The 27,601-nt window shown below is 58.7% G+C and overlaps 2 protein-coding genes across 4 annotated transcripts; both read right to left on the reverse strand.

The window, feature by feature from the left end:
- Nucleotides 1–102: 102 nt before the first annotated feature.
- DHDDS (dehydrodolichyl diphosphate synthase subunit) lies at nucleotides 103–10,053 on the reverse strand. 3 transcript variants are annotated; one of them, XM_064731448.1, is made up of 9 exons: nucleotides 9,942–10,053; nucleotides 8,934–9,012; nucleotides 8,022–8,138; nucleotides 7,350–7,492; nucleotides 6,625–6,741; nucleotides 6,351–6,452; nucleotides 5,584–5,698; nucleotides 4,356–4,463; nucleotides 103–1,612 (listed from the first exon to the last, which is right to left on the reverse strand). In XM_064731448.1, the coding sequence occupies exons 2-9, from the start codon at nucleotides 8,994–8,996 to the stop codon at nucleotides 1,376–1,378; spliced, it is 1,002 nt and encodes a 333-aa protein (XP_064587518.1). In that variant the 5' UTR covers nucleotides 8,997–9,012; nucleotides 9,942–10,053; the 3' UTR covers nucleotides 103–1,375. The 3 variants fall into 3 exon arrangements, with proteins under 3 accessions (XP_064587518.1, XP_064587520.1, XP_064587519.1); XM_064731450.1 differs by having other exon boundaries at nucleotides 820–1,609; XM_064731449.1 differs by lacking the exon at nucleotides 9,942–10,053 and adding an exon at nucleotides 9,505–9,525 and having other exon boundaries at nucleotides 820–1,612.
- A 3,309-nt stretch (nucleotides 10,054–13,362) lies between these two features.
- On the reverse strand, nucleotides 13,363–25,034 carry LIN28A (lin-28 homolog A). Its single transcript, XM_064731619.1, has 4 exons — nucleotides 24,926–25,034; nucleotides 24,011–24,189; nucleotides 14,954–15,138; nucleotides 13,363–13,941 (listed from the first exon to the last, which is right to left on the reverse strand). Exons 1-4 carry the CDS (start codon nucleotides 24,954–24,956, stop codon nucleotides 13,728–13,730), a joined length of 609 nt encoding a protein of 202 aa, XP_064587689.1. The 5' UTR covers nucleotides 24,957–25,034; the 3' UTR covers nucleotides 13,363–13,727.
- Between the last annotated feature and the right edge of the window lie 2,567 nt (nucleotides 25,035–27,601).

A 27,601-nucleotide genomic window follows, 5' to 3' on the forward strand; every position in this document is an offset into this window, starting at 1 on the left:
CAGCTTCACTCTTTGGGGCATCAGCAAACTGCTCCCACTGCACTGTAAAAATAACCTTCAAATCATTCCCAGGCTAGCAGGAATCACAAGAGGAGTCTGTCACAGATTAAATATTATTATATTGACCCTGGATTCCAGCTTCATCACACCTTAAAATAAGCAGCTCCACATACTTTTAAACATTCAGGTTATTTTTTAAATAACTTTGGTATGAATATACTTTATTCCCAGTTTGACTACACAGTTCTTCACAATCACAGGCCAAGTGCTCAGTGTGCAGCACTTACAAGGCTGTTCAATCTGCATTTTGTGGTTTTCACCTGGAGGTAAGAAGAAACACTTCAAAACCCAGCAACAGCTGGCACTGCCACACGTGTGTGTGCAGCAGGAGCAAAAATCAAGACATTTTCAGTGACTTTGATCGTGGGGACGGAAACCAGGAGGAACGAGAGATGGAAACAACCCCGGAAATCAGCTTGTCCATCTCCCTGCCAATGGAAAACTGAGAACAAGCAATACTCCACAGCTGCTCTGGCCACTCCCTTTAGGATCAGCCAAACTGCCCCTCTGAACCATCTGGGGTGAGAGGTTGGTTTTGGCTACTGTATTCCTGAATTAGGCCCTCCCTCATTCCCTGCAGCTCCCTCAGAGGGTCTGGCATGTGGCAGCCATCACCTGTTTAGCCAATTCCCTTCCTGAGAAGGTTCATTCCCAGCCAATCCTTTTTTCCTGCCTGCTCAGTGGGTGCCCTTCCATGGTCATGTGGAGGTCCAGACCTTGCTGAACTTGAGCTTTTCCTCCAACAACCTCTTTAGAGCTCTCAGAACCTGCTGAAGCTTTGGGGCAGCTTTTTTCCTTACAGCAAGGCTGGAACCCTTCCTTTAGCTCTCTGGAGACCAGGAGAGGACACATCCCACCCAGCAGTCAGGGGGAAAAGACAAGATGCTCTCAGTGAGCAGGCAGAGGGGAGTGCCCCTGACACCAGAACAATCCTCTCCCTTGATGGGACAGCAGAGCACATCTCAACAGGAGATTCCCTGCTGCAGAGCCAGGGAAAAAACTGAGCCCAGACTGATTTAACAGGACCGAACTGGTCTGGCTGGGCCAGCTCAGGAGCAATCAGAGAGCTGGGGCAGGCTCATTGCAGTTAACTTCTTGTCACCGGAGCACCTGGGCTGCCGAGGGCCCAGCAGGGTGCAGGGCTCTGTCACCAGGGCAGGGAGGTGACACAGGACGGCAGCACCTTCCTCAGCAGCCTGACAGGCCAGGAGAGTTCTCAGCAGCCATCCCTGCCCGGGCAGGGCCAGCGGGACGGGAGCTCCTGGCGCAGCCACGGCTCGCCCTGCAGGCCGTGCTCCCAGAGGCAGCACCCGTGTCACGCAGACACCGGACACAGTCTCTCCAAGAAGTCAGCTCTCTTGTGCTCCAGGGCCTGCAGGAAGCCCTGGATCCTCTCCTCCCTCAGGGCCGTGCACTTCTGCAGCAGCGAGCGCCGGCGCCGCGAGTCTCCGTGGGACGGGCAGCCCTCCTGCTGCAGCCTCCTGCTCACGTACGCCTGGTCCCTCTCCAGCTGCTGCCGCCTCCTCTCCTCCAGGTAGGAGTCTCTGGCCTTCTGGAGGGAAAAGCACGAGTGTCAGCACCTTAGCTCACCTGTGGGACAGGGCACAAACAGCCTCTGCTTGGCTGTGGAGCTGCAGCTTCACTCTGGCTCTGCCTGTTCCACCTTGAGGCAGCCTGCCCAAAAACACAGGGATGTCCTCCTGGGCCTGGCCTCTGAGACACAGCTCTGCTCAGAGCAGGAACTCCTAGTTAGAACAGACAAAAGTCAGGACAGATTGTGGAAAAACCCTCAGATACTGGAATCAGAGAGGAACAGCTACAGGAGAGCTCCTGAACCCCAACATGCACACTCACTACTGTTATCACAGCGTTTTTGATCCTATTCTCCTGGCTGCTGAAAGGTTTTAGGGGATTCCAAACCATGACTTGCAGGGCAGTTCTTTGAGATGATCCAGTATTGAGCTAATCAGCTTTAAAACAAAAGCAGGAATAAGCTCAGCATTCCCAAATTTCCGTGATCTAAGGGTGTACTGGCTTGAGACACAGCAGGAGAGAGGCAAAGGCTGGAGCCATCCTTGTCTACCCAAGTATTTGAAATGTTTTGTTGTAGAACATCACTTTTAGATTTCTCCTTATTGCACACATCCTGGCCTGCAGCTTCCAGCAGCAAAAACACATCAGCAGGCAGGAATACTGAGGTTCTATTTTTAAAAACTGTAAAACTGGTCACTGTGACATAAACTCACACACACACACACACACTTGGGAAGTGCTGGTCTTTCAAGCAAGCAAGAAGAATAATTACTGTAATGAGAGCCTGACTCACTCATCCCCACACTTTTCCTGAGCCCAAGGCAGCTACAGCTCTGGAAATTAGCTCTTGTGCTGGCAGTGTGAGCAGAAATATCCCCAGCAAACCCACTGAATGGATGCACTCAGGGCTGGCTGCAAGGATCACCAAGAGCCTGCTGAGCAGGAGACTTCAATCCCTCAAAGCTCAACTCTGTTTGTGGCCCAGGAAAGACTCAGCTCACCCCTGCAGGGGCAGGCTGGCCAGCCAAGCCCTGCATTCCTTCCCAGATCTACCAGGTACCAAAAGCAGGCTCCAGCTGATCCTGGGACTCCATGGAGAGCAACAACCAGCTGGGAAATAAAATGGCAGCCACTGAAGGTGATGCTGTTTGAGCTGATGGAAGGAGCATTTCTTTTATCCAAGGTCTCCAAATCAAGGGGGATTTCTGTACCTTGTCACCCCTTCCATCCTGCTGCCCATCCACACTCCAAAAGCAGCAGCCCACTCCCAAAGCAAACACAGCTGCTGTAAAACATCCTGGATTCTCAGCAAGTCCCCCCATCCTCACTGACAGCAACCCTCCCACCAAGAGAATTTGCTTTGTGACCTCTTTTGGATTTCAAGATCACCTATTTTAAATTCTAAAAGACCCAGCTCCTAAATCTCAGTTTCTCTGAGGGAGAAGTCCTCCCTTTGCACAATTGTGAGGGTTCCCTGGAAAAAGGGCAGCCTCAGACGCTGCAAAGTGGCTCTTACAGGGGGAAAACTGACCAGAGGACAAACGTGGACAATGAGAAACCTTGATAATAGCATGGCATGAACACATCCAGCCACCAACCAGAACTAAGAAAAGCTGAGAATAGCTGGGAACAGAAGCTGCATTTGTTGCCTGTCAGAAACCAGCACCAGGAGCAAAGTCAGAACAGTGACCTTACTGTTCCAGACAGAGGCCAAGCTCATGGCAATGACAAACACTACTGCCTTTTCTGCTTCCCTCTTCGTGCAGAAGGTGAACTGCCATTAGTTGTACTAATACAATGAATTGCTGGTAGGAAAAGGGCAGACTTGGGCCAGAAATAGGAACAAAAGAGGTTAAGGACATGGAGAGTTTGGATGCTGCCAGACTGGCTGCACTTGATTAAATTCAGCCATAGCCACAACTGGCTATAATCTCTTTGACAACTCTCAGGGGTGAGCAAGGTCCCTGAAGGTAGAAAAGGGCAGTGGAATGCCTGCTTTTAAAAAGAGGACCCAAATAATTAAGGAACAGACACACTGAGCAGCGAGATGTGGTGGGGATGAAGAGCTGCCACCCTGAGGTCCTTCTGCCAGTCACTGCTGCTGCCTCATACATTTCTCCATCAGCAGTTCCAGCTCCCACACTGGTTTTGCTTAAAAATAGCCAAACTCCTATCTCACTACTGAACTGGCCAGCTGTAGCAGAACCAGGTCAGGGAGAGCTCACAGCAACAGAGCTAAAAGGAGAGGAACAACGTCAGTGAGCAATAAGAACAATCCCTTCAGCAGGTACAGAAAGGGGACACTTGTCCCCAGACTCACAGCTCAGGCTGCCTCATTCCAGCTCCCAGAAAGGAAACTCTACACCCCCTTGTAACAGCCCTAAAAACAACAGTGGAGTTGGAGGAAGAGCATGTGAGTACTCCCTGCTTGGTGCAGTGTGAGTGCAGGTTTCACCCTGTGGCACACCAGCAGTGTCACTGGGTGTGCGAGCCCTGGCACAGATGCTCCAGCTGCTGCAATGAGTGACAGAGACAGGGCTGACTTTGGAGATTCTGGGTCTTGCTGAAAGTAGAGGAGCCTGGCCACACACCGAGACCTTGTAACAAACCTCAGGGGTACAGCAGGAGCAACACATGAGCTGCTACTGAAACAAGATCTTAACTAACAACCACTGCTGCCCCTCTGCAGCCTCTCACCTGAGCTCCGCTGCTGTGCAGGTAACACATGGGGCTGGGCCTCCCACTTCCCCAAGGCTCCTTACCTGTAAAGCACTGTAGTTCATCTGGAACTGAAGGATAGCTTCACACAAGTTCCAAAAGGAATATTCTGGCCACAAGACTGATTGAAACACCAGGCATGAATGGGATGTCTGCAGAAAGCAAGATCACCAACAATTTAATCACTGAGCAAGAGAAAAAGTCATTAAGATGCAACTCTGTTGGGCAAACTGTGCCACTTTCCCCACAAAGGTTTTACCTAGCCCGTTATCAGATCCTACTTAAAGTGAGGTAAAAAGCAGCTAGGAGTCTGAAATTGCACAGTGTAGAGTCCTTCTAATTTGTTTTCAATGCTGGGACACCAGTCATCCACTCCTGCAAAGGCATCAGCAGAATTCTTTCTAATGCTGTGTTGCTCTTCAGAGAGGTATTTTTAATAGCTTAAGCATCACAGAGTTATAAAAACCCTAAAATAGCAACACTGGAGTACCAAAGGCTGAGGGAATAACAGTTGAACTGAGGATCAGGACATGACATTTAAGCCATTCTTCAAATGACATCTCATGATATTCCTTACTGCCCACTCATGGCATTTAAAGTGCTTCATGGAGCCAAGAGCTGTGGTGCACTGAAGATATCCTTGAGCTGGAAGATGAAAGATTTCAAGTCAAAACCTATTTTTGCCACCAAGTTCCTCAGAGTTTGAGGTGAATGTGTTCCTATGATGACTGCTAAAACAATCCAACACTTAACAGGACTCCTGTACCACCGAGAGGAGCAAGCCAAGTGTTATTTCATAGCATCAACACCACCCAGGGTATGGGTGTGCCCAAAAACAGGGGGAGCAGAGGGGATGCCTTGGTAGGTAAGCACAGCTGAGGCCAGACAACTTCTGAGAACTTGCCAATTAAATAATTTGGAATGGGAATAATTTGATGTGGTTGCCTAAAGGCAATTTGGTTTTGGCTCCATGTACAATAACATGTGAGCTTCAGCTGAAGCAACTCCACTCAAATGTTCTCTACAAACAAGAAATTATCTAAAGGTGAGGAGAGGAGCCAAGGGATGAGAATTCTTGATTTTAAGCAAACACAGATCTGCCAGACACAGATTGCTCAGAGGTGCCCCAGCACTCAGCCCATGCTGGAAGTTACCTGACCCCAGCAGAAGGAGATGCAGAGCCCTCACATCTGCCTGCACCTGGAGTCAGTGGAACAGCAGCACCCTCTGAGGCAAAGGTGGAATATCCCAAGGAGAGAACAGAGACTTTACCTGCCAGAGCAAGAAGTCACTGAGGCGAACCTCCCCAGAGGTCCTGATCAGCAGGTCAGGGTCGGGGGAGTTGTTGGTGTACAGACATTTATCCAGCAGCGACTCAGACACGTCACTGAAAGAGACACAGCTCGTCACACACCCTCCTGGCCTGATGGATGTGCCACAAACCAGAACTAAGGGGTTTTCTGTAAATTCAGGGCTGCAAATTAAAACTGGGTGGGAGAGCTAAACCACAGTCAGCCATCCACTTGCTTCTTTTAGACACTGCTGTCTGCTCCACAGGCTATTCCAAACGCTGCTTCAGCCCCCAGAGCATCCCACTCCATGCTCTTTGAAACATAACACAGTGGTGGAAGCAGACTGTGAGGGCTTCCATCTGCAGCAGGGAGCAGAGAGTAACTATTCCTTCTCCTTCAGGGTGGAGGAACAGTGCAGCATTCATGATTCATCTGTTGTTTGACCTCATAGCTAAGACTGTCAGCCAAGCAGCCAATTGTTGTGGCATAAAATCTGCCTTCACATTTAAACTAACTTAAGACACAGACCTAATTTCTCTTCTGCCTTGGTTGTGTATCTATCACCATGGTAACTGCAATAATAAAAGCCAAACACTGCATAGTAACTTTAAGTCATTTGTTCCAGTCCTACTGGTTTAATGAGATCTATTTAAAAGCCACTGGGCCTCTGAGAGGTTTCTCCTGCAGTGTGAGTGGTGAGACAGGCAGGATTCACCCCAAAGGCTCACACAGAAAGCCAAGAGTTACCTGGGCTCCAGCAGGCCTTGCTCCACGCCCCAGGCCATCTCCCTGACAGCATTGCTGATCTCATGTCTCGATGTGTAAGCAAAGCAGACGTTCAGAAAGCACCTGCACAAGGAAACGCTGTGAGAGGCCCATCCTGGGAATGCCCAGCACACGACAGCGATGTGTGCTTGGAGGACCAAGAAGGAAAAAGAGGTGCACGTGTCTGACAAGTCCCAGCCCTCAGGAGGAGGAGGAAGACATGAGCTGTCAGCTCTTTAAACCGGGTATCACTCACTTGTTGTAGTTCCTGGTTGCCAGCACAGCCTGGGCAATCAGCTCCTGGATATCCACGGGCAGGAGGGGCAGGTCCCCGAGGACACGGATGCACACCCCGTGCTTCTTCAGGTTCTCCCTGCACCCAACCAGTGGGGACCACAGAAAACACATCAGTCCCTGCTGCACAGGGCCAACACCCACCCACAGCCCCAGCAAAGCTGGGCCTGGAGAGAGGCAAAACCACCACATGCTTTTCAGGTGTGCCAAGCTGGCTGAGATTTGATCATCCCAAAGCATTCCATAAAGGCACAGTGATCATACCCCACACCTCCTCCTGAGGTACAGACATAACCAAAGGACAGGACATGATCACAGACCAGGCATCCCTACCTGTGGAGGCTTAGAATACAACCACAGGCTCTGGGCACCTCTAACTAACCAGAAATTAAGACAGAGCTTTGACATTTCATGAAAACAACATCTGTCACTCTGTGTTTCTGACTGTGCTCTGTGATTCCGATTGTTTATCTGAAAGCTGTCCTTGTCCCCATGGTCTGGGTGGCACAGTTGTCCCAAATGTGATGTGCAGGGCAGCGTGCATGCACAGAGCTGTACACCCCACCCAGGCAGGCACAGCCCCTCCAGTCCCTGACTGCAGGTGGGGAAGGCTCTCCTCATTAATCCATTCTCACAATTTGTAACATCCCTGCCACTCATGGTGTCCTGCCCCAGTTCCACTCTTACTGCTCCTCCAGGAGGCGGCTGAACTTCTGTCTGGCCAGGTCCATGAGCCCATCCACCTCCTCCTTGGAGCGTTTGAAGTTCTCAATGCTGAAGGCATAGACTGTCACCTCCCGGATGCCCAGGTTCAGGCACCACCTCAGCGTCTGCAAGGAGACAAAATGTGACAATCAGGCCAGCAGGACACAACTGCTCCATGTGAAACCTTCCTGTGGTCTACCACCAGGCCAGGGCTGGATCAAAATAAATGACTATCAAAAATATGGAACCCCTAGATGTGAATTTCAGATTCATATTAAAGAACAGGAGGAAAATACCACTACCTGAGGATGAGAACCCACCACAGGGAACTCATCCAGCCAGGAAAAGCACCATAAATTATATCACAGTGCACTTTTCAAAATGGTTTCAGAGAAAGTCAACCTGTTTCACAGAAATAAAAGCCTTGGGATCTGTAAGGTAGATACTTTAATTGAGTGCAGAACAGAAGGAAAAGCAGCTGAATAGAATGACTCTGCAGGATAACACAGAGAGGGAGGAGCTCATTTGTGAATCCTGATGATGAACAGCAGCTCCAAGCATGGCAAGAGTAGCGAGAAAGAACACAGGACACCAGTCCAGCAGCAAACCCAGCTCCAACTCCCACCACACAAAGGCAGAAAACATCCTCCCCACCTGTGCCAGCTTATCAAAGCCTTGGGAGTGTCCCTGCTGCCTCTCCACGTGGCACTTCTGGGCGTAGCGGCGATTGCCGTCCATGATGAAGGCGACGTGCTTGGGCATTGGGCCTGCCTGCAGACAGGGAGAGGCACGGGAGGGCAGCAGGTGAGCAGGGCTGTCCCACCGAGAGCCCAGCCTGTCCCCTGCGTGCTCCCAGGGCTGTCTCCTGCAGCTGGAAGGAGCAGGGTGCTGGTTCCCTCCCTGCCAAGCCCAGTCTGGGGTCTCCAAAGGAACAGCTCAGTGCTGACAAGGGCCTGAGCTGGAAGGCAGCTCTGCCCTCCCCACTCCTCAGTTCAGAGCTGCAGTGCTCAGGAACTCAGGGCCGCCACAGCTGCAGCCAGGGAGGGGCACACAGGGGTTTATGCTGCATTTCCTATTTCAGAGCTCAAGGGCCTTTTCAGACACAGTTACCTTCAGAAAACACAAGAAAAGGCCATTAGACTTCCCCACACAAAGAGCAGTGCTCCTTCCCATTGACCTCACTGGGGCAGCACCACCAGTCTCAGGCCTGAGCAAGGAGAGAATTTTCCTGGAACTGGTGAGATTTTGTTCCAATACTCAGTTTCATTCTCTAAACTCCCAGCATGAAGATCTCTCTTCTCTCCCTCCTTCCCATGCCCTGCCTTCCTCAGCAAGGGCACAGATCCTTATTGGCAAGCACTGCCTGCAGTCCTGCTCATTTGCAAGGCTAAGCCCAAGCAATCTCCCAGCCTGGGATGGTGTTTAGGGATGCACATCCAGTGCCAGCACTAAATGTAGCCTTGCCAACAACTCTCCCTTTCCAGAGCTCTGCAGCCGCAGAGTCATTTCCACCCTGAAGAACCTGCCAGCTCCTCACCACAAAATCCACCCAAATCCACCCCTTACCTTGATGATGTTGGCACAGAACCTCTCTATGATGGTCAGCTCGCCCTCTCTGATCCACGACATTTTTTATTGAGAGCTCCTTTATCAAAGGGAAGATGAAAATAAAGGGGTTAAAGGTGATTGTTTGAGCCCAAAGCAAATAAACCACCTGGGAAAAATCAACTCTGATTGCTGCTCTGGAGCCCTTTACATTGTCTGTGCGAGTCCTTGGATAAGCAGGCAGTGGGGAAGCTCAGAAACAGGCTCTGGAATTTTCCAGCTGTGTCATCTGAGTGGATTCTGCACCAGCTGGTGCAAGGAGAACCATCCCCGAGTGCTGCAGCCTGCAGGGCTGCTCCGTACAGACCCACACCAGCAGAAACAGCCCAGACCCAACGGCCTGGACCTCATCCCACCATGCAGGGGCAGCAGCAGATCGCGTTACACTCGTGAGCTCATTCCCCGTGTGGGCTTTCTCGGCCTGCTCCCTCAGGAGGGGATCCCTACCCACAGCCACAAACATCAGGGCAGGGAACCGCTGAGCCTCGGGCTGCTCCTACAGCTCCTGACGCAGGGCTCGGGCAGAGCTCACCCGGCGCCACGGCTGGCTGCTGACGGGCACCTAACGGCGGCCGGTGTGACCCAGGGCTCCCGCACAACGCCCTTCAGAGAGGCCGTGCCCGCCCGGGGCAGCGCGCCGAGGGCCGTGCCCGCTCCCCGGGAGCCCCCGGGACCCCGTCCCGCCGCCGGCAGCGAGCGGAACCGGCCGAGAGCGGGGAGCACAGCCAGACCCTGCGAGTGCCCCCGGACTCGGGATCCCCCCGGGCCCTCCCGCGCGGGAAGTGCACGGTGGGGAGGGGGCGTCCCTCAGGCCTCGGCCGGCTCCGTGAGGGGAGGGACACGGCCGCCGGCGGGAGAGGCACGGCGGAAAGAGACACAACCCGCCCGCCACGCCCCCGCCGTGCCCGCTCATCCCCGGTAAGCCCCGTTATGCCCCGGGTCAGCCCCGGCTCTCCCCGGTCCCGGTACCTGCCCCGGCGGCGCCGCCTCAGCCTCCGCCGGACGGTGACGTGCCCTTCCGCTTACGTCACACGGCGGCGCGCGCCGGACGGGGCGTGGCGGGGGCGGGGCTGCGCGTGCGCAGGGGCGGGGGAGCCCGAGGGGAGGGGAAGATGGCGGCGGGGGAGCTGGGAGGGGAGGGGGAGATGGTGAGGGATAGAAGGCAGCGTGGATCGGCAGGAAACTCTCCCTTTGTGAGCGTGGGGGTTCTCAAAGCAGCTGTGACTGCCCCTGGATCCCTGGAAATGTCCCAAGCCAGGCTGGACATGGAGGCTTGGAGCAGCCTGGGATGGGGAAGATGTCCCTGCCATATCAGGGGTGGGATTATTGGGTGGGCTTTAATGTCCCTTCCACCCAAACCGCTCTGTGTTTCTGTGGCAGGGCTGGGGCACTTTTGGGGAGGTGGGATCTGGTTCCCTGGGCTCCTCAACCCACACAAAAAACCACAAGTGACCACACACAGGACTTCACCAGCAGCCATTGCCCATGGTCTTTATTAATTTTTTTTTCCAGAAAAGAAAAAAAACCCCACATTTTACATAGTTGGTACAAAAACAAAAATAAAACGAGAAGAAGGGGGGGGAAACCTGCAGCAACAGGAGCTGAGGGTGTCGCTGCAGGGACCACGGCAGGAAATGTCTTTGGGAAGTGTGAGTAACTGCTCAGGGTCACCCTGAGCCCCACACACACACACAGACCCCACATCCCCTCCCTCCCACCCTGTAAAACTTCACGGGTTTGACACGAACGCTTTGGTTGCTAGCAGTAAACAACATGGATTACATTCTTCCGTCTCCTCTGGACATTTCTGGGACTCAAGGCTTTCGCCCCAGGGCAGACACCCCTCGTGAGGGACGTCTTTGTTTTATTTCTCACATTCTCTACATTTATTTCTCACATTTTCTACATTCAAACACTCCCGTGTCACGGCAGGACCCTGAGCGTGCCCCATGCTCCCCTGTCCCCTCATGCATAGTGCCCGTGGGCAGGGTGGGCCATGATGCAGCAATCGAGTTAATTATTGTCAGCAGAAGGGAAGAGCCACAATGGCCAACACGAGGAGATGCGAATCAATCCCATCTCCTCCAGCGTGGCTTCCCAGCACAGATAAAAATCCCTGTTAAAAATCCCTGTTTTCTCAGATCCCAGCGCCCTGGGGGAAAGCTGAGTGATTCCCTGTTTGCTTTGCCCAGGGCGGGGATGGTCACAGAGCTCCCACCTGGCAGCTCTGGGTGGGAGAGCACCTCCATCTCCCTGCTCCGTAACCTAGTACATGCTTTGGATATTTTCTATTTTTTTTTTCCTTTTTTTTTTCTTTTTTTTTCCTCTTATTTTTTGTAAACAATAACCAAGGAGAATACTGAGAGAAAGTGGAAAGGTTTACAGAGGCATTTACACACACAAGACATCTGACAGGGAAATCACCAAACCATTAATGTGGGAGCAGGGGGGGGAAGGTCCTACAGGATCCTTGAGGGTAGACAGGGATGAGGGGGCAGATACAGGGATTGGGGGGCAGATACAGGGATTGGGGGGCAGATACAGGGATTGGGGGCAGACACAGGGATTGAGGGGGCAGATACAGGGATTGAGGGGGCAGACACAGGGATTGAGGGGGCAGACAGAGGAATTGAGGGGGCAGATACAGAGATTGAGGGGACAGATACAGAAATTAGGGGGGCACATACAGGGATTTGGGGGCAGACACAGGGATTGAATGGGCAGACACAGGGATTGAAAAGGCAGACACAAGGATTGAGGGGGCAGATAGAGGAATTGGGGGCAGATACAGAGATTGAGGGGACAGATACAGAAATTAGGGGGGCACATACAGGGATTTGGGGGCAGATACAGGAATTAGGGGGGCACATACAGGGATTTGGGGGCAGATACAGGAACTGGGGGCACATACAGGGACGAGGGGGCAGACACAGGGATTGGGGGGCAGCAGTTTCCCTGGCACAGCCGAGGTGCCGGGGGGAGGCCCAGAGCCCCCCCCAAGGCTCTATTGCATTTACCCCGTCAGACTAAAGCTGTTTTCCTGAAGCAGTTTTGTACAGATCCCGTTGCTAGACAAAAAATAAAAAGCCCTTCCCCCCTCTCCCAAGAAGAGACCACCACCTCACCCTAAACTACTGGAGCAGGGCAGGGAGCAGCTGGGGCTGCTCTCCATCCCCCTCAATGCCCACGTTCCCTGTTCCCTGCCCGTGGCACTGCCTGGCTCCTCCATCCCCACACACAAATCCACAGACCCAAACGCCTCCACCAGTGCATGGGGAAGGGAAAGAGAGCACTACAATACAATTAAAGAGAAAACAAATCCCAAACATACCAAAAAACACATTTGAAAAGCTCGACAACACGTCAGCCCACCTAGCAAACATCCAGTGAGGTAGATCTACACTTCCAGTACAAACTTCATCATTTCTTTGTGCTGTTAGAAAAAACCCTCCTCTCTGTCCAGCACTGGGCTACAGAGGCATTTTTATCCCTGAGATTGCTTGAATACCTGAGAATAAATTGCAGGAATTATGTCCTTTCTCTCCTTTTTTTTTTTCCTTTTTTTTCCTTTTCTTTTCTTAAAGATTAAAATATACAAAAATACAAAACCCAGAATATTTATATTAAAAAAAAAAAAAGACCAACAAACCCAAAAACAAAGACGACAAACAAACCCAAAGATACGTCATTCACGCACGTCCTAGTGCAGCTTTCACTTGGCCTTGGGGGGCTCCTGGGACAGGGGGGGGTCCACAGGGGCCAATAAATACAGGCAAGGCTTGGGGGGCCCTGGGGAGGGGGGACAGCAGTCACTAACCTGAGACAGGGACAGCCACTGACCCGGGATGGGGACAGCCACTGACCTGGGCCAGGGACAGAACTAACCCAGGACAGCCCTGTCCCCTGTCCCTGGGGAGGCTCAGCCCCAGGGGCAGCAGGGTCTGCAGCGTGGGGTGGGCAGGAGGAGCACAGGGGTGTCCCCAATGGAGGGGTGTCCCCAGCACAGGGGTGTCCCCAGCTCCATGATCCAGAGGCTGGGAGAAGCCTGAGAGGAGAAAAGCTGGCTGCATAAAGCACCTTGTGCTTTCTGGGCTGGCACTTGAGGAGGATTAGGGGAAGTGAACTGTTTTTCCTTTGGCTTGCTCTCCCCCAGGCTGCAGCTCGCAGCCCACAGACTGGTGGTGTTATCCAGCCCCGAGAGAGGATCCATTTCCTCCCAGACTGAGCCCAAATCCGGGCCCAACAATGAAACAGCCATGGAGGAACCACAAATCCTCACACCTCCCTGGAAGTGAGAGCCCCGAGGAGCAGAGGGAGCCGCGGGACCGGCCCACGGGCATCTCCCTGGTGCTGCACGGGCCAGCCTTGCCCTCACCTCCCCTGGGCAGGAGCAGGTTCCCCCCAGCTCACCCTTGTTCTCCTGTGCAGTTCAGGAGAACAAGGAGCCCTCAGCTCCTCGCTGGGTGTTCTCCCTCTGCTCCTCCTCCCCTGACACGGCTGCCTGGCTTAACTTAGGAAAGGAATAAAGTTTAATCAAGGATGTTTGGGGTTTTTAGCGTGTTGGGCGCTGCCTTCCCCTGTTCTGGAACACGCCATCCTGATGCTAACAGGGCTCCTCCCAGCCTGGCCGTGGGGGGAAGGTGTGTGCAGGGACGCCAGGTGCCCGCTGCCAGCGCTGCCCTCGCTGTCCCCTCGGTGCCCCTTGCCTTGCCAAAGCCTTGTCCCCCCGGTGGAAGCCCCCCGTGCCGCCCCGCATCATTCGCGGCTCTCGGGGAGCAGCGCCGGGCTGTGCATGTCCTCCTCCTCTCGGAAGTAGGCGGGCTTGCCCTGCGAGCTGGGCGACTGCTGTGCTTTGGCGGGGCAGTTGGCCACCATGTGGCTGATGCTCTGGCAGAAGTGGCACTTCTTGGGCTGCGGGGGCAGCTTGCACTCCTTGGCGTGGTGGTCCAGCCCGCCGCAGTTGTAGCACCTGGGCGAGGGGAGGAGGAGCAGAATGAGGCGGGAGGATGCTGTGACCGTGCCTGGCTCCTTAGCCAGAGCTGGGCTCGGTGTTTGGGGCGGGTGGTGGCCCCAGGGTTGGTCCCTGCAGAGCCCCAGCTCCAGCACGGCCCGTGGGGCTCAGTGGTGCTGCTGGTACCCAGGAGATGGCAGCAAACCGCTGCACTGAGGCCACACACAGATGGGGATGTGGGGGTTCCACCCCTCTGGGGCCATCAGTGTCCTGGCTCCTGTGTCTCCAGACCCCACTCCCGCCCTACACTGCCCCAGGAACAGGCCAAGGAACGATGACATCCCCAGCTGTCATCGTGTGGGGACAGTGCCAGGGGTGGCACCTCCCAGGCCCCATCCCATGGGTGCCACCCTCACACCAGAGCAGAGGGAGCTGCCCCGTGTCCATTTCAAATCCTGCATCCATGCAGGACGGCCACAACCCTTTTCTCTTTCCTTTTCCTTCGCAATTCCTTTCTGATTAATTTAAAATCCTGTGTATGGAAACAGCTGAGTGGGGTGGACAGCATCCACTGGGAGAACTGGGATGGGGCATCCCCAGGCAGCCATGATGGGAGAGGATGAGAGAGGGGGGATGAAGGGCTGGCCAGAAACTTGCCCGGGGCTCCCATCCCGCCGTGCTCTGGCTTGTTTCCTCCCCACAAGGAAGGGTTGCTCCTGGACAAACTGCCCATCCCAGCAGGGCTGCCCGGGGTGTCCCTGACCTCTGCCCCTCCTGCTGCTCCCCTGCCCCTTCCCCACCGAGCTGCATCTGCCGCTCATTAGGCACCGCAGGAAGCGGCTGTCCCAGCCCCGGGGTCACCGCCCGTGCCCATCCCGGTGCCTGTGCCCATCCCGGGGTGCCCGGGCAGCTCCTGGTGCCTGTGCCCATCCCGGGGTCGCCACCCATCCCCCGACCCCGTGCCCATCCCGGGGTGCCCGGGCAGCTCCCGGTGCCCGCGGGCCCTGCCCCAGCCCGGCCCAGCCCTCACCGGTCTCCTTTGGATCTGCGCTTCTGGAGGCTCTTCCCCTTGGGCCTCCTCTCGCTGCCGATGCAGAAGACGCCCCCGGGCCCCGTCACCCGGATGGACTCGAGGCCTTTGGATGATTTCTTGAAGGTGAACTCGACAGCCTCGCCCTCCTTCAGGCTGCGGAATCCCTCCATGTGCAGCTTGCTCTGGGGAGGGGGCACAGGGAGAGACGGGGGTCAGCACAGAGCTGGGTGTTCTGCAGGCACAGCACAAAGCCCTCCTGCACCCCAGAGCTGCAAATGTCCCCTCTGCCTGCCCCTTGGCTCTGCTTATTTTAAATACAAAAGAATCCTGGGGTTTTGCCCAGTGGTGCGAGTGGCAGGCCCTGTGGCAAGGCCAGGAGCTGCAGGCTGGCACTGTTCCCCCAGCACAGCTCAGCTCAGCTCAAGCCCTTTAACTGCCTGCAATAATTAATTAAGCAGCCATTTGGCACAGGATTATCACTGCTGTGAGCTTCTCCCATTCCTTCCAGGAACACCACATCGGTTATCGCCACACAATCAAAGCAGGGCAGCCAAGAAAAACCCAGGCTGGGAAGGGAGGGTTGTGAGGTGACAGGAAAACCCCACTCCAATTTGAGGGGCTCTGTCCATTTCAGCAGAACAAATCCTTAGGGAGCAGATCTGGGTGAGGCAGGGGGGAATTCTGTCCCCTTGTGCCCTGAGCATCCCCGGGGCAGGCAGGAATTATCACCCCTGTGCTTTGCTTTGCTGAGGGGCAAGAATTCTCATCTCCTGTGCCCTGAGCATCCCTGCTGCTCTGCCCAAGCAGCTCCAGCTCGGCATCCCCCGAGCCACAGCGAGCTCCAGCAGCGAATTCAGAGGGATTTGCTGAATTCAGAGGGAGGAGCAGCTGCTGCTCCTGCCCTGGGGATTCCCAACGCCTGCGCGGCTGCAGCACCAGCCCGCATTTATGAATGGAGCGTGTCCCATTCATGGCCGGAGAGCTCCCGTCACGTGTGTGCTCTCCGCTTCTCTCCCGTTCTCTCCCGAGGCTCCGGGAGCGCCGTGCGGGACCGGCAGGCACCGGCTGCTCCCATCCCCGCTCTGAATCGCACCGGGAGTCACGGGGAACAGCCCACGGCAAAACAGAGAGGGGAGAAACGGAGCTGTTGGGTTTTGGGAGGGAATTTTTTCTTGGCAGGGTCTGGCGGGATGTCCCTGTGTACGAGAGAATGGGAGCGCAGCAGAGCTCGAGGAGCAACCCTTGAGCCCCCTTTTTCTGCTGCTTTTCTGTGCCTGGGGGTGCAGCCCAGGGTGGGACAGACCCCAAGTCACCCCCAGGCCCTGGATGCCCTTGGCTGCTGGGATGGGATCCTGGAACGGCCACAGGGACCTTCCTTTGCTCTCTGACCTGCTCCTGCTGCCTCAAGGGAGAGCCAGACCTGAGCTCTGGGGTCCCAAATGACAACAAGGACATGACAAGAGTGTCACAGCCCCCTGTGCCCACCCAGGGCAGTGCCAGCAGCACCAGCCCCTGGCAAACCCCCCAAACAGTGACCAAACACTGCAACCCGTGCTGAGCATCCCCCAGGCAGGAGCTCTGTGACCAGCACATCTCTGAAGTGCCCTCAGCACATCCCAGGGGTGTCTCTGCACATCCCAAAGGTGCCCCAGCACATCCCAGGGGTGTCTCTGCACATCCCAAAGGTGCCCCAGCACATCCCAGGGGTGTCTCTGCACATCCCAAAGGTGCCCCAGCACATCCTCAGCCACCACCCTGGCCTGTCCCAGCCTGAGGTGATTTGGGCAATGGGAGCTGCCCCAAATGGGGAATTTACCCCATTCCCTCAGCAGCCCAGGGTCTGGGGGTGAGGAGGGGCTGAGCATCCCTCCCTGGCAGCCCTGGGAGCGGGGGCAGAGCCCAACCACCTCCCGTGGCTCCTCTCGGGGCGTTTACAGCCCCAGCTGGCCCAGCTGTGTTTACACTGCGGGGATGAGAGCTCCCAGAGCTCCGGGCTAAGGCCGAGCCGTGCCAGGGCTCCCCAGCGCCCCCCAGCTCAGCCCCACCGGGGGCACCCCCGCCCCTCCGCCGCAGCCCGGCCCCGCGCACCCTCGGCCCCGCCGGGAGGAAGAGGAGGGACGAGGCAGAAGCTGCCACAACACGACGGGGAAGCGATTTATTTTCCAGGAGCGGGTGAGGATGACAAGCGCCCCCAGCCCCCTCCGCCAAAAGGCCAAAGGAAACGCCCTCTCCCCGGGGAAGGGGGGGACAGAGGCTGGGGCGTCCCAGCTCTCCCCCTCCTCCCCTTCGGCCTTTTGATGTGCGCTGCAGAGTGGCCGGTGGTCCCTGCGCATCCCCCCTGCCCCCTTCCCAAAACACACACATTGCTGGCATTCCTCTGTTATCAGATAGGTAATCAAACTGCAGCCCATTGAATTAGCTGCATACCTCCTGCATCTGAAAGGAAGGGGCCCAGAGCCCCTGTCCCACACCACACACAAAGCCGGAGCCTTCCCAGGCCTCCGCACACCCACACCCCCCCCCAAAAATAAAGAGAGGAAGGGGGGGATTGGAGCGGGCCGGGGATGCTGGGGATGGGGGAGCGCAGGGGAGGGCCGGGGCCGGGAGCCACCGGCCGGGAGAACAAAGGGCCGGCGGCGGCCGCGCTCCCGCTGCCCAAATTCCAGGAGTTCCAGGCCCCGGCGGGGGGAGGAAGGGTGGCCGGCGTGGCCGCGGGCCCTGTGACCCCCTCCGGGCCCTGCGCTCGCAGCGCCGGGCCCAGCTCGGCTCCGGGCGCTGGGCTCAGTCCCAGGGGTAGCTGTGATTTGGGGCTGTGGGGTGGCTCTGGGCTCGGGTGCGGGCTCCGGGTCCCTCGGGGAGCTCCGGGGTCGGTCCCGGGGGTGGCTGCGGTTTGGGGTGTGGGGTGACCCTGGGTCACAAAGCTCTGGGTTTGGGCTCTGGGTCCTTCGGGGATCCCGGGGCAGTGGTTTGGGGCTGTGGGGTGACCCTGGGCTCGGGTTCGGGCTCTGGGCTCAGTCCCAGGGGTGGCTGCGGTTTGGGATGTGGAATGGCCCTGGGTCACAAAGCTCTGATTTTGGGCTCTGGGTCCTTCGGGGAGCCCCGGGCTCAGTCCCCCCGTGTGCTTTGGGGCTGTGGGGTGGGCCTGGGCTCGGGGTCACAAAGCTTTGCCATCCCAAAGGAAGCGCAGCTCAGCACCAGGATCTCCTTGTGCCCATCGGGCCCAGAGCTAACCGGGAGGACAGGGGACAGAGCGGGCACAGCTCCACCAGCGACCCCGGGCACCTCTGCCCTTCTCCCCCTCCCTTTCTCCATCCCCGGGTATTTAGGGCGGACAAAGCCGCAGCACGTGAGCCCCCGAGCTGCCCGCCCCCCCCCCCGCACATGGGTGCCTTCATCCCTCCTCTTCCTCCCACCCGGCAAACCCCTCCTCGCAGCTCCCACACTCAGACCTGCTTCCCTTCCTACAGGGATGGCACCGTGAGCGCCCCAAACGCCAGCGCTGCCCCCCGAGCTCTCCCCCAGCTCCCGAGGGGCTCGGCCGGCCCCGGGGTCACCATTGTCCCCAGCGGACACAAGGGGACGTTTATTCCCGGCCGGCCCCGGCCACTCAATCAAACCATCTTTGTGTCCAGCGGGGCCCGGGGCGGAGCTGCCGCTGCACCTCGGCCCTGCAGAGCCCTTTAAACCGAGATTAAACCAGCCGGGCTGGGATGCTGGGGCGAGCCCGGCTGTGGGAACAGTGCTGGCAGTGCCCAGCTGTGCCAGGGCAGCGTCTGAGCCCTGCCCAGAGCATCCGGGGCAGCCCAGCCCCGCTGCAGGCAGGGCCCGTGCCTCAGTTTCCCCCAGCATGCAGAGCAGGGTCAGGAAAAGCAGCTCAGGGACTGCTGAGCCCCCGGGGGGACCATGCCCCATCCCTGGGGTACCCTGTCCGTGGTGAGCTCTGGCTCAGCTGGCACCCACAGCAGTGCCCCCACCCACCGTGCAGCCCTGTGTCCCCAGAGCCACCGTGTCCCTGTCCCCAGTCCCTCCTTCTGCCGGCTCCAGGGCACAGGGCAGCCCCCAGGGCCCTCCTCAGCCCCCCAGGACCCCATCCCAGGGAGCATTCCCGGCCCCAGGGGTTCAGGTTTGGCTCAGCCCGGGTGTGAGCGGGTTTGGGGCTGAATTGCCCAATTCCCCACCCATGGGTGCTCCCATCACCGCTGGATGTGGCCAGTGCAGTCCTGCAGCTCCAGCGGCCCAAGCCCGGAGCAGTGACCAAGTCCCCAATCCAACAGGGAAATGTCCCTTTGGCCCCACAGCCTGTGCCCGGATCGTCCCTGTCCCAAACACTCGGCCAGTGTCCCCAAATCCCACAGCTATTGTCCCCAAGCCACACAGCCAATGTCCCCTAAGCCCTGCCCTGTCCCAATCACACCGCCAATGTCCCCACACCACACCGCCAATGTCCCCAGATCCCACAGCCAATGTCCCCAGATCCCACAGCCAATGTCCCCAAATCCCACAGCCAATGTCCCCAAATCACCACCAATGTCCCCAAACCACACAGCCAATCTTTCCCGGTGCCAGGAGCTCCAGGGACGCTGCTGCTGTTGGGGTTTGGCTTTTGGGGAGGGCCTGGAGCAGGAATCCTCCCTCCTGCACCCCACAAACGGGGAGTGCTCGGCAAAGGGCTCCTGCTCAGCCCCGGGTGCCGAGATAAGGAGGGCGATGCCTCCGGAGCCCTCGGGGAGAGCACAGAGATTTAACAAAACAGAGATTTAACAAAACACCACCGAGCCTTTCCTCTGGCTCCCTCCCCATCATCTGGTGCCATATCCCCAAGGACCCCTACCGATCTCAGCTAAAATCAAAATAAAGACATTTCCCTGCCAAAATAACCATGTTTGCTCCTAATTTTCCACCACAAACCGGTAAAATTAAACTCTAGATACCAATTCCGAGGGGAGAAAAAAAAAAGGCAAAAAAAAAAGGCATCTACCACAGAGTTTAATCCATCAGTTTCCTGTCCTAAATCCTTTTAGCTCCTTTGGTTGTATTTTTTTTCCCCCCACCAAAACCCTCCCGCACTTCCCAGGGGCAGCTAATTGGGATCAGCGGCTGCGCGTTAATTTTGTGCTCCCGTCTCAAAGCAGGAGCAGGGCCCGGAGCAGCCGCGCGTCTCCCGAGGGTGATTCCAGCTCCATCCCGATAATTCTGGGGAGAAAGGGAACGGGGAGCGGGGAAAGGGAACCGAGGGGGCGGCGGGGGCTCCATCCCGGCCCTGCCCGGCTCCGTCCCGGAGCGATGCCATTCATTGGGGCCGCTTTATCAGGAGCCCATTCCAGGGTGTTTTCTGTCCCTGGGGCAGGGAGGGGGAGCTGGGGGAAGGGATGTGCCTGAGGCCATCAGTTAATCTTTAGACAGAGACAGGAGGCTTTTTTTGTGTGTGCGAGCGTCTTGAGGGAGTTTCAGGGGTGGAATAAAGCCGCTCTCTTTCAGTATTTCCCATCGGGACGCGGCGCAACACAATTTCATTCCAGCGGTTATTTAAAAAAAAAAAAAAAAACCACAGAATAAACAAAACCAAAGAGATTGCCACTACCCCTCTCCCACCACAAAAAAATAAGGAAAAAAAAAAGAAGAAAAAAAAGTAGAGATTCCAAGGATCATTTCTGCCCCAGGGAATCTCTGCGGGAGTTCCCTGCGCCTTGCAGGGGGTTTGGACTAAATGACCTTTAAAGGTCCCTTCCAAGCCAAACCAATCTGTGATTCCTCGATCTCTTCCTTCCCCAGGGATGCGCGCCTCTGGTGCCCCGGTCCCGGGGTGGGGGTGAGCACGGGGAGCAGGAAAATCGAGATATTATTGCTCGTGTCCCTGGAGGATGGAGCATCATGGATTCCCCCTCCCCTTGCTACCCCTCAGCCCTGCACAGCCCAAAGCCCTGCTCAGATCCTGTTCCAGCCCAAATTCCCGCTCGGATCCTGCCCCCAGCCCAAATTCCAGCTCGGATCCTGCCCCCAGCCCAAATTCCCGCTCGGATCCTGCCCCCAGCCCAGGGAAAGGCTGGGTGATGCTCGCTGACAGAGGAGCTGCCCCTCCTGCCTTTCCTGCACGCTCGGCCATGGAGCTGCCTCCAAACACGATTTTTTTTTTTAAAGGCCTCACGTCACGCTCACGTGGATGATTATTTGGATTATTTGTATTATCCAGGCCGCATGCACGGCGTGGCAGCGGCACAGGTGGGTGACAGCCCAGGCGGGCTCAGCTGTGTCCAAAGGGCCACTTCCACCCTGCTCATCCCATCCCATCCCATCCCATCCCATCCCCATCCCATCCCCATCCCATCCCATCCCCATCACAGGGCACAGGAGCCCCTCCCGTGCTGGGATGTGCCCACGGGTCCCACATTTTTATGCCCATCCCAGCCCCAGCGGGTCTGAGCATGGGCACAGTTTGGTGTCCCCACCAGGTGCCCACGGTGCCCGGCAGAATTTCTTGCCAAAACCACGAGGAGGAACGAAAGCACCCAACTGACTGCATTTATCAAGGGTTTAGAGCTGCTGGCTGGGAGAAACGCTCGGAAATGCAGAGCCCAGCTGAGGAGAGCAACGATTTCCAGGCACGGGACATCCTCTAGCCCTCTGCCCCCAGCCAGAGCACAAATCCCAGCCCTGCTGCTCAGCGCTGCTCCTCCAGCTCCACCAGCGGCACCGAGCCTTGGGTTTCTCCTTTCCCTCTTTCCCTGTTGCCTTCCCAGGCATCCACACTCCTGGGAGTGATGCTCAGACCCCGGGAGCCCATCCCATGTGGACCACGGCACCTTTGGGGTCTTCACCATCACCACCAGCCCAATTTCTGCCACCTCAAATCCCCATTTCCTCAGGGGTGCTGCTCAGCCCTTGGCCTCCCCGGGACGATCTGCTCTGCTCCCCTCTGCCTCATCCCTCCTGTCTCCTCACAGCCCCCAAATGAATCCATCTCCAGGGCCCAGGGGAGGCATTTGAGCCCAAATGCCTCATTTTTAGCTCACAATGCGAGGGAAAGGCAGCCCCGAGGAGCCCTGTTAGTCTCCTGTCCTGCCGAGATTTTAATCTCTTTGTGATCAGATAAAGGCAGAGGGAGATGGAGACGCGCTCCCTGCCGAGAGGGGCCATTCAGACCTGGTTCCTGTAATAAAGTGATTTAATAGATCTAAAGAGGCCAATTCCCTTCTTTCTCCCACAATTACTTCCTGTGGGTCATCATTCACATATGTAAATGAAGAGGGGAAGGAGCGGGGTTTGAGGGGCTCTGGAGTGTTAACCCCGAAGCTGGTTTGGGGTGCTGGGTGCTGGGCAGGGCACACCGAGCCGAGCCTTGTCCCCCTGGCTTTTGGTGGCTTTCGGTGGCTTTTGGTGGCTTTTGACTCCCTCCCCGGGAGCGGGGCCGACTCGGGCTCTCGGGGTGGGGACAGCGTCGGGACAAGGACCTGATTCCACCCAAAAGGACCCGGTTCCACCCAAAAGCAGCGAGGCCGCGGTGGCAGCGTGAGCTGCTCCCTGTGCAAGGAGATGCTCTGCACTGATGGAGACACCGGGAGCAGCTCCGGCTGTTCCTGCAGGACAGCAGGGACTTTGTGCCACCAGCGAGAGCAGCAGGAGGAGAAACCCGGCCCGGAGGAGAATTCTCCATCAGCCCAAAGTTTTGGGGGGGCAAAGCCTTTGCTGAGAGGGCAGCCCCCACACCCCCGGCCCCTCTGCCACCCCAAATAAGCCGCTTTTCCCCAGAGCTCCCCGAATTTCCAAACGCTGCAGTCTCTGGGACCCCACGGCTCCCCCGGCCTCGGGAACCGGGGGGCACCGGGACCCTGCAGGGCAGGGGGACCTCCCGACAGAGCCACCCCAGCTAATTCCCCTGCCCTGCAGGAATGCGAGCAGCAGCAATCAGGAAACCAGACTGTCTGGGGGCAATAAACGCCGGAGCGGGGCGGGAGGCGCTCCCCGGGAGCGCTGGGTCCCGCTGTGCCGCATTGAGATGCAAAGGCCCATTTGCTCTCCGGAGAACACCAGGATCTGTTTTCCCCGGCGGATTGGGAGCCCTTGGCTCCACAACCAGCTGTGCTTGGCAGAGCAGCCCCTGCCGAGGCGCTGTGCCCGTGCCACAGCCAAGGGAGAAGGGACTGGCATCTCCCCTGGCCATCGTTTCTCTGTCAGTCCTGCTTGGAGCCCCCCTCGAGGGCAGGGAGTGAGCGACCCCCGGGCCCCCCTGCCCCAGGAGCCCCTCAGAGCCCAGGGCTCGGTCCTGAGTTCCCAGCCCGCAGGATGGACCCAGTTTGGGGGGCTTTGTGCCCGAGGAGAGCCGCAGCCACTGCAGGCGGCTGCTCCGGGGGCTCCCCAGAGCCGGCACCACGGCGCTGCTCTGGGTCATGGGCACAAACCCCCCGTGTTTGCCCCAAAAACACCCGTGCTCACTGCCCCCCCAGTCCCGAGGTGCGGGGCACACACAGAGCCCCGGTCCGGGCACACACAGAGCCCCGTTCCGGGCACCATCTCCAAACCCTTCCCCAGCCCCGGGGCATCTCCCAGCGGATCCCGCCCCGAGATCCGGGGCGTTCATCGCCTCATCCAAGGCTTCCCTCGGAAGGACACGCGTGGGTGTCCCCGCTCAGCGCGGCCAGAGCCGGACCCGGGACTGTCACTGTCACACGGACCCGCGGGGACACCCACGCCGCCTTTGTGCCCCCCGAGCCGGGACAAAGGGCTCGGGCAGAGCCGCCCGGTGCCGGGATGGGCTGCAGTGGGAGAGCTCCCGGTGCCGCGGCCCGGCCCGGCTCGGAGCGGGTCCCGGGGCAGCATCGCCCGTTCCCGGGGTGTCCCCGCTCCCAGCCCCGCGGGCACCTGCGGCCCCGGCCCCGAGGGGCTCCTCAGCAACAACCACGGCAAATGAAATGGCTCGGGGTCGCCTTTCAGCGCCGGTCCCCGGAGAGCAGCCCCAGTGCGGCGCTTCCACCCGCCCGGGGATCCGGAACGGGGGTCCCCATCCCACCCCCATCCTCCGCCGCGTGCCCCCATCCCTCCCGGCACCCCGGGCCGTACCTGGTGCACGAAGACATCGACGGGCGAGTCCAGGGTCGCGCCGCCCTTGGCGGTCATGGAGAGGAAGCCGAAGCCCATGCGGACGTTGAACCATTTACAGATGCCGGAGCCGTGCAGGGGCTGCGAATCGTTCTCGGCCTTGGGCGAGTCTCCGGCCGGCTCCTCGCCCGGCTTCGCACCTGGGAGAGAGCCGCGGAGCCGCTGAGCCGGGGCTGGGGAGCCGCGGTGCCCCCGGCCCAGCCGCCCCGCGCAGGAACCCCCAATCCTGCTGGAAAATGCCCCAAAAATCCCCAACCGCCCCAAAAAGCAACAGAGAGGCGAGCTGTGCCTCCACGTGTGCACGGGGGTCACCCCAGGAAACGAAGGCAGCTCCTGCCAGCACGACCCAGGCAGTGCGTGCAGCGGGAGCCCTAAATCCGTTTCTCCCGCAAAAATGTTAAAAAACGAAAAAAAAAAAAAATTAAATCCCATACTCACACACAAAAAGAACAAACGAATAACGAAAAATATTTTTCTAAAATCAAAATATTTTGAAAAAAAACTTTACAAAAGGGGGAAACTCCCCCAAAACACCAACCCCAAATCCCCCTGCCCCCAGCAAGCCACGCTGGAGAAACTCTCCCTCTCCGTCAGCATCGCCCCCTCGCACCGTCCCACCCCCGCTCCCGAACACCCCCAGCGGCCCCAAACTTGTGGGGTCATCCCGGGGCTGGAGGGGGTAAAACCCCCGATAAATGCCCGCTGCTTTCCCCAGCGCTGCGCGGGGCAGAGGCGCCTCGGGCCCGGCCGCGCTGCCGGGGCTCAGCGGGACTGCCCGGGCCGCCTCGGGGGGGTCCCTGCGCCCCCAGCCCGGCTCTGCCCTCGTTATTAATAATCGCGGAGCCGAGGCGGGCTGCGACAATAATATAACTTAACCTGCAAACTGCTGGTTGGAAACAGACCCCATCCCGACACTCGCTTGCAAATTCCGAGTTGTGGCTGTTACCGCCTCCTCCCTCCTCCTCCTCGGCCAGCTTTGAGGGTATCAGGCCAGCCAAAAAAAAAAGGAAAAAAAAAAAAAAAAAGGAGGAAAAAAAAAAAAAACCAACAAAAAACCCAGCTTAGACCCCGCCGGGAGGGAGCCGGGAGAGGTTTGACTCCATCTTCACTCCAACAATAGGGGTGGGAGGGAGCGCGAGGGTTTTTTCAAAGGCTCCCAAATTCTCGCAGACAATGGCAGCCCCCGCCCCCCCCAGGACCCACCCGCGGGGCCGGGGGGCGCCGGGCCCTGCTCCGCCATCCCGTCCCCACGTGATGCTAATTAACCCCCCCGCTAATAGCGACACATTCCGCGAGGGATTTGCGGCGGGGGGGGCTCTGCTGGCCGACCCCCCCTCCCCGCTTAGGGCACTTGGGGGCGAGGCCACCTGTCAAGGCAGGAGGTGACACCGTGAGGGGGGGCTGGAGTGGGACCCCCGCGCACCGGGGCTGCTCCCACCGCGTTTCGCCACGAGCGGAGCCACCTGCGAGCCGCGGCCCGGCGGGACGGGGAACCGGCACGGGCCGGGCTGTGCGAGGGGGCGGCTCCCCGGGGGCTCCCTGCGCCCCCAGCCCCGTCCCGTGTCCCGCACCGTGCGCGCCCCGGGATGCGCGGCCCCGCGGCCCCGTTTTCCCCCCGGTGCCGGTGCCGGCGGCAGCGGGGCCGGGGCGCTGTCGGGGCCCGGCGCCCCCCGGGCCGGGCGGGGACAAAGGGCGAGCGAGTGACCAGCGGCTCCATTTCCGGCGGCGGACAATGGCCCGGCCGGCCGCGGGGGCACAGCGCCGCCCGCCGCCGCACCGGCACCGGCACCGGGGCTGCCCCGCGCCGCCCCCGCACCCAACCGAACCGAACCGAGCCGGCGGCGCCCCCCGAGGGCAACCCGGGGCTGGGGACTGCGTCCGAGCCCCCCGCGGCCGCCCCACGCGAGGCCGGTCCCGCGTGGTGTCACCGAGCCGGGCACCGGGGGCACCGGGCGGGCACCGGGAGCGGCGGGGCCGCGGTGTCACCAACGGGGGGACCCCGGGCCGGGCCGGGGCTGGCGGCGAAATCCCGCGTGGGGAATCCCCCCGTGAGGGCTCCGCCGCCCGCGGGGCCGCCGCCGCTGGCCGTGGTGCTGAACCGGGCCCTGTCCATGGTCCTGGCTGTGCCTTCCTCCTCCTGCTCTTCCTCCTCCGGCTCCTCCCGCTCCTGCCCCGCGCACCGGGCACTCCTCGTTGCCCCTTCCCCACAGAGCCGAGCAGCCCCACTGGACCCCATGGGTGGACGGCAAAGGAGGAGGAAGAGGATGAGGATGAAGATGATGAAGAGGATGGTTTTTCTCTGTGCAGGCCCTCAAGTGAGCTGCCGGGAGCGCCCCACCAGCCAGGACTCGGTGCAGGTGGATCCGTGTCCCACACAGACAGACTGGAAGGTGGCACGAGTGACCCCACCCGGGGCTGGGGCAGCCCTGGCAGGAGGGAACCCGCGGTCCTGTCCCTGTTCGCTCCCCTCTCTGCAGGCACTCACAGCTCAGGGGGCGGCCCGGGACCGTCCCAGCGCGTCCGGCCCCCTCCCCTGGCTGCAGGGGTTCCACACTCATCCTCGTTTTCCTCTCGGCTGTTGGACAGCTGGGGCAGGAGGAGAGAAAACAACCCACCCTCCACACGGCTCATCCCCCTCTGCACATCCCCGCTTCCATCCCGGTTCCTGCCCCGTTTTCCCCGTCCCACTCGGGATTTGGGGAGGATTCTGCACGGTGTGAGGGCACGGGGGGAGGCTCTGCTGAGGAACGAGCTCATTCCTGCCTTCTCCACAACGAATCCTCCAGGAGATAACCCACAGCCTGCACAACCTTCCCCTGCAGCCCCTTCCTGGCGGACAGAGTGACAGCAGCAGCCCCCGAGGCTTTTCCTGCAACTATTGCAGGCAGCGGCAACTTCCCCAGCTCCCCCCGATTTCTGCCCGTTCGCAGTGAGTTTCCAGCCAGGGGATGCAGCCGCAGCCCCGATCTGGGCACCTCCATCCCCTCCCCGTGCTGTGTCCCAGCAGTGTCACATTTCCGTGCGCGCCGTGTTTGTTTTCGGCGCTGCTGAATGGAAACGCGGACGGGAAGGGACGGGGACTCCTTCCTGTTCTTTCAGAGCCCGCGGCTGTGCCCTGCTCGCCTTCAAGGCAAGAGCCGGCAAAGCGGCCGCTTTCACGAATAATGGCTTCATTAGATTGAAAGAAGTGGACAGTGACCTCAGTGAAATGGACTTTGTGACCCCTGCTGACCTCTGGCCCCGGCTCTGACAGCCTGTAAATCTTCCCTCGGCACGGCCGGGGCCAGGCCAGCGGCTCGGGGAGCCCAGGAGCGGCTTTGGGAGCCCAAGAGCTCTGTGAGCTCAGGAGCTCTCCGAGCCCCGTGCCGGCGCTGCTGTCCCCGGGCCGGAGCCACGGAGCTGCCCCGGGGCTCCCCCCGGGCCCTGACCCGGCAGGATGGGCCCTGGGATGGGCAGCGCCCGGGCAGAGATGGCACCGGTGTCCCCAGGGCGCTGCCAGCCCCTCCAGGGCCGTGGAAAATGATCTTATCTGGGCTGAGGCTCCAGCGCCAC

Source organism: Zonotrichia leucophrys, chromosome 23 (genome assembly GCF_028769735.1).
Source record: "Zonotrichia leucophrys gambelii isolate GWCS_2022_RI chromosome 23, RI_Zleu_2.0, whole genome shotgun sequence".
In the NCBI taxonomy this organism is placed as follows: Eukaryota; Metazoa; Chordata; class Aves; order Passeriformes; family Passerellidae; genus Zonotrichia; species Zonotrichia leucophrys.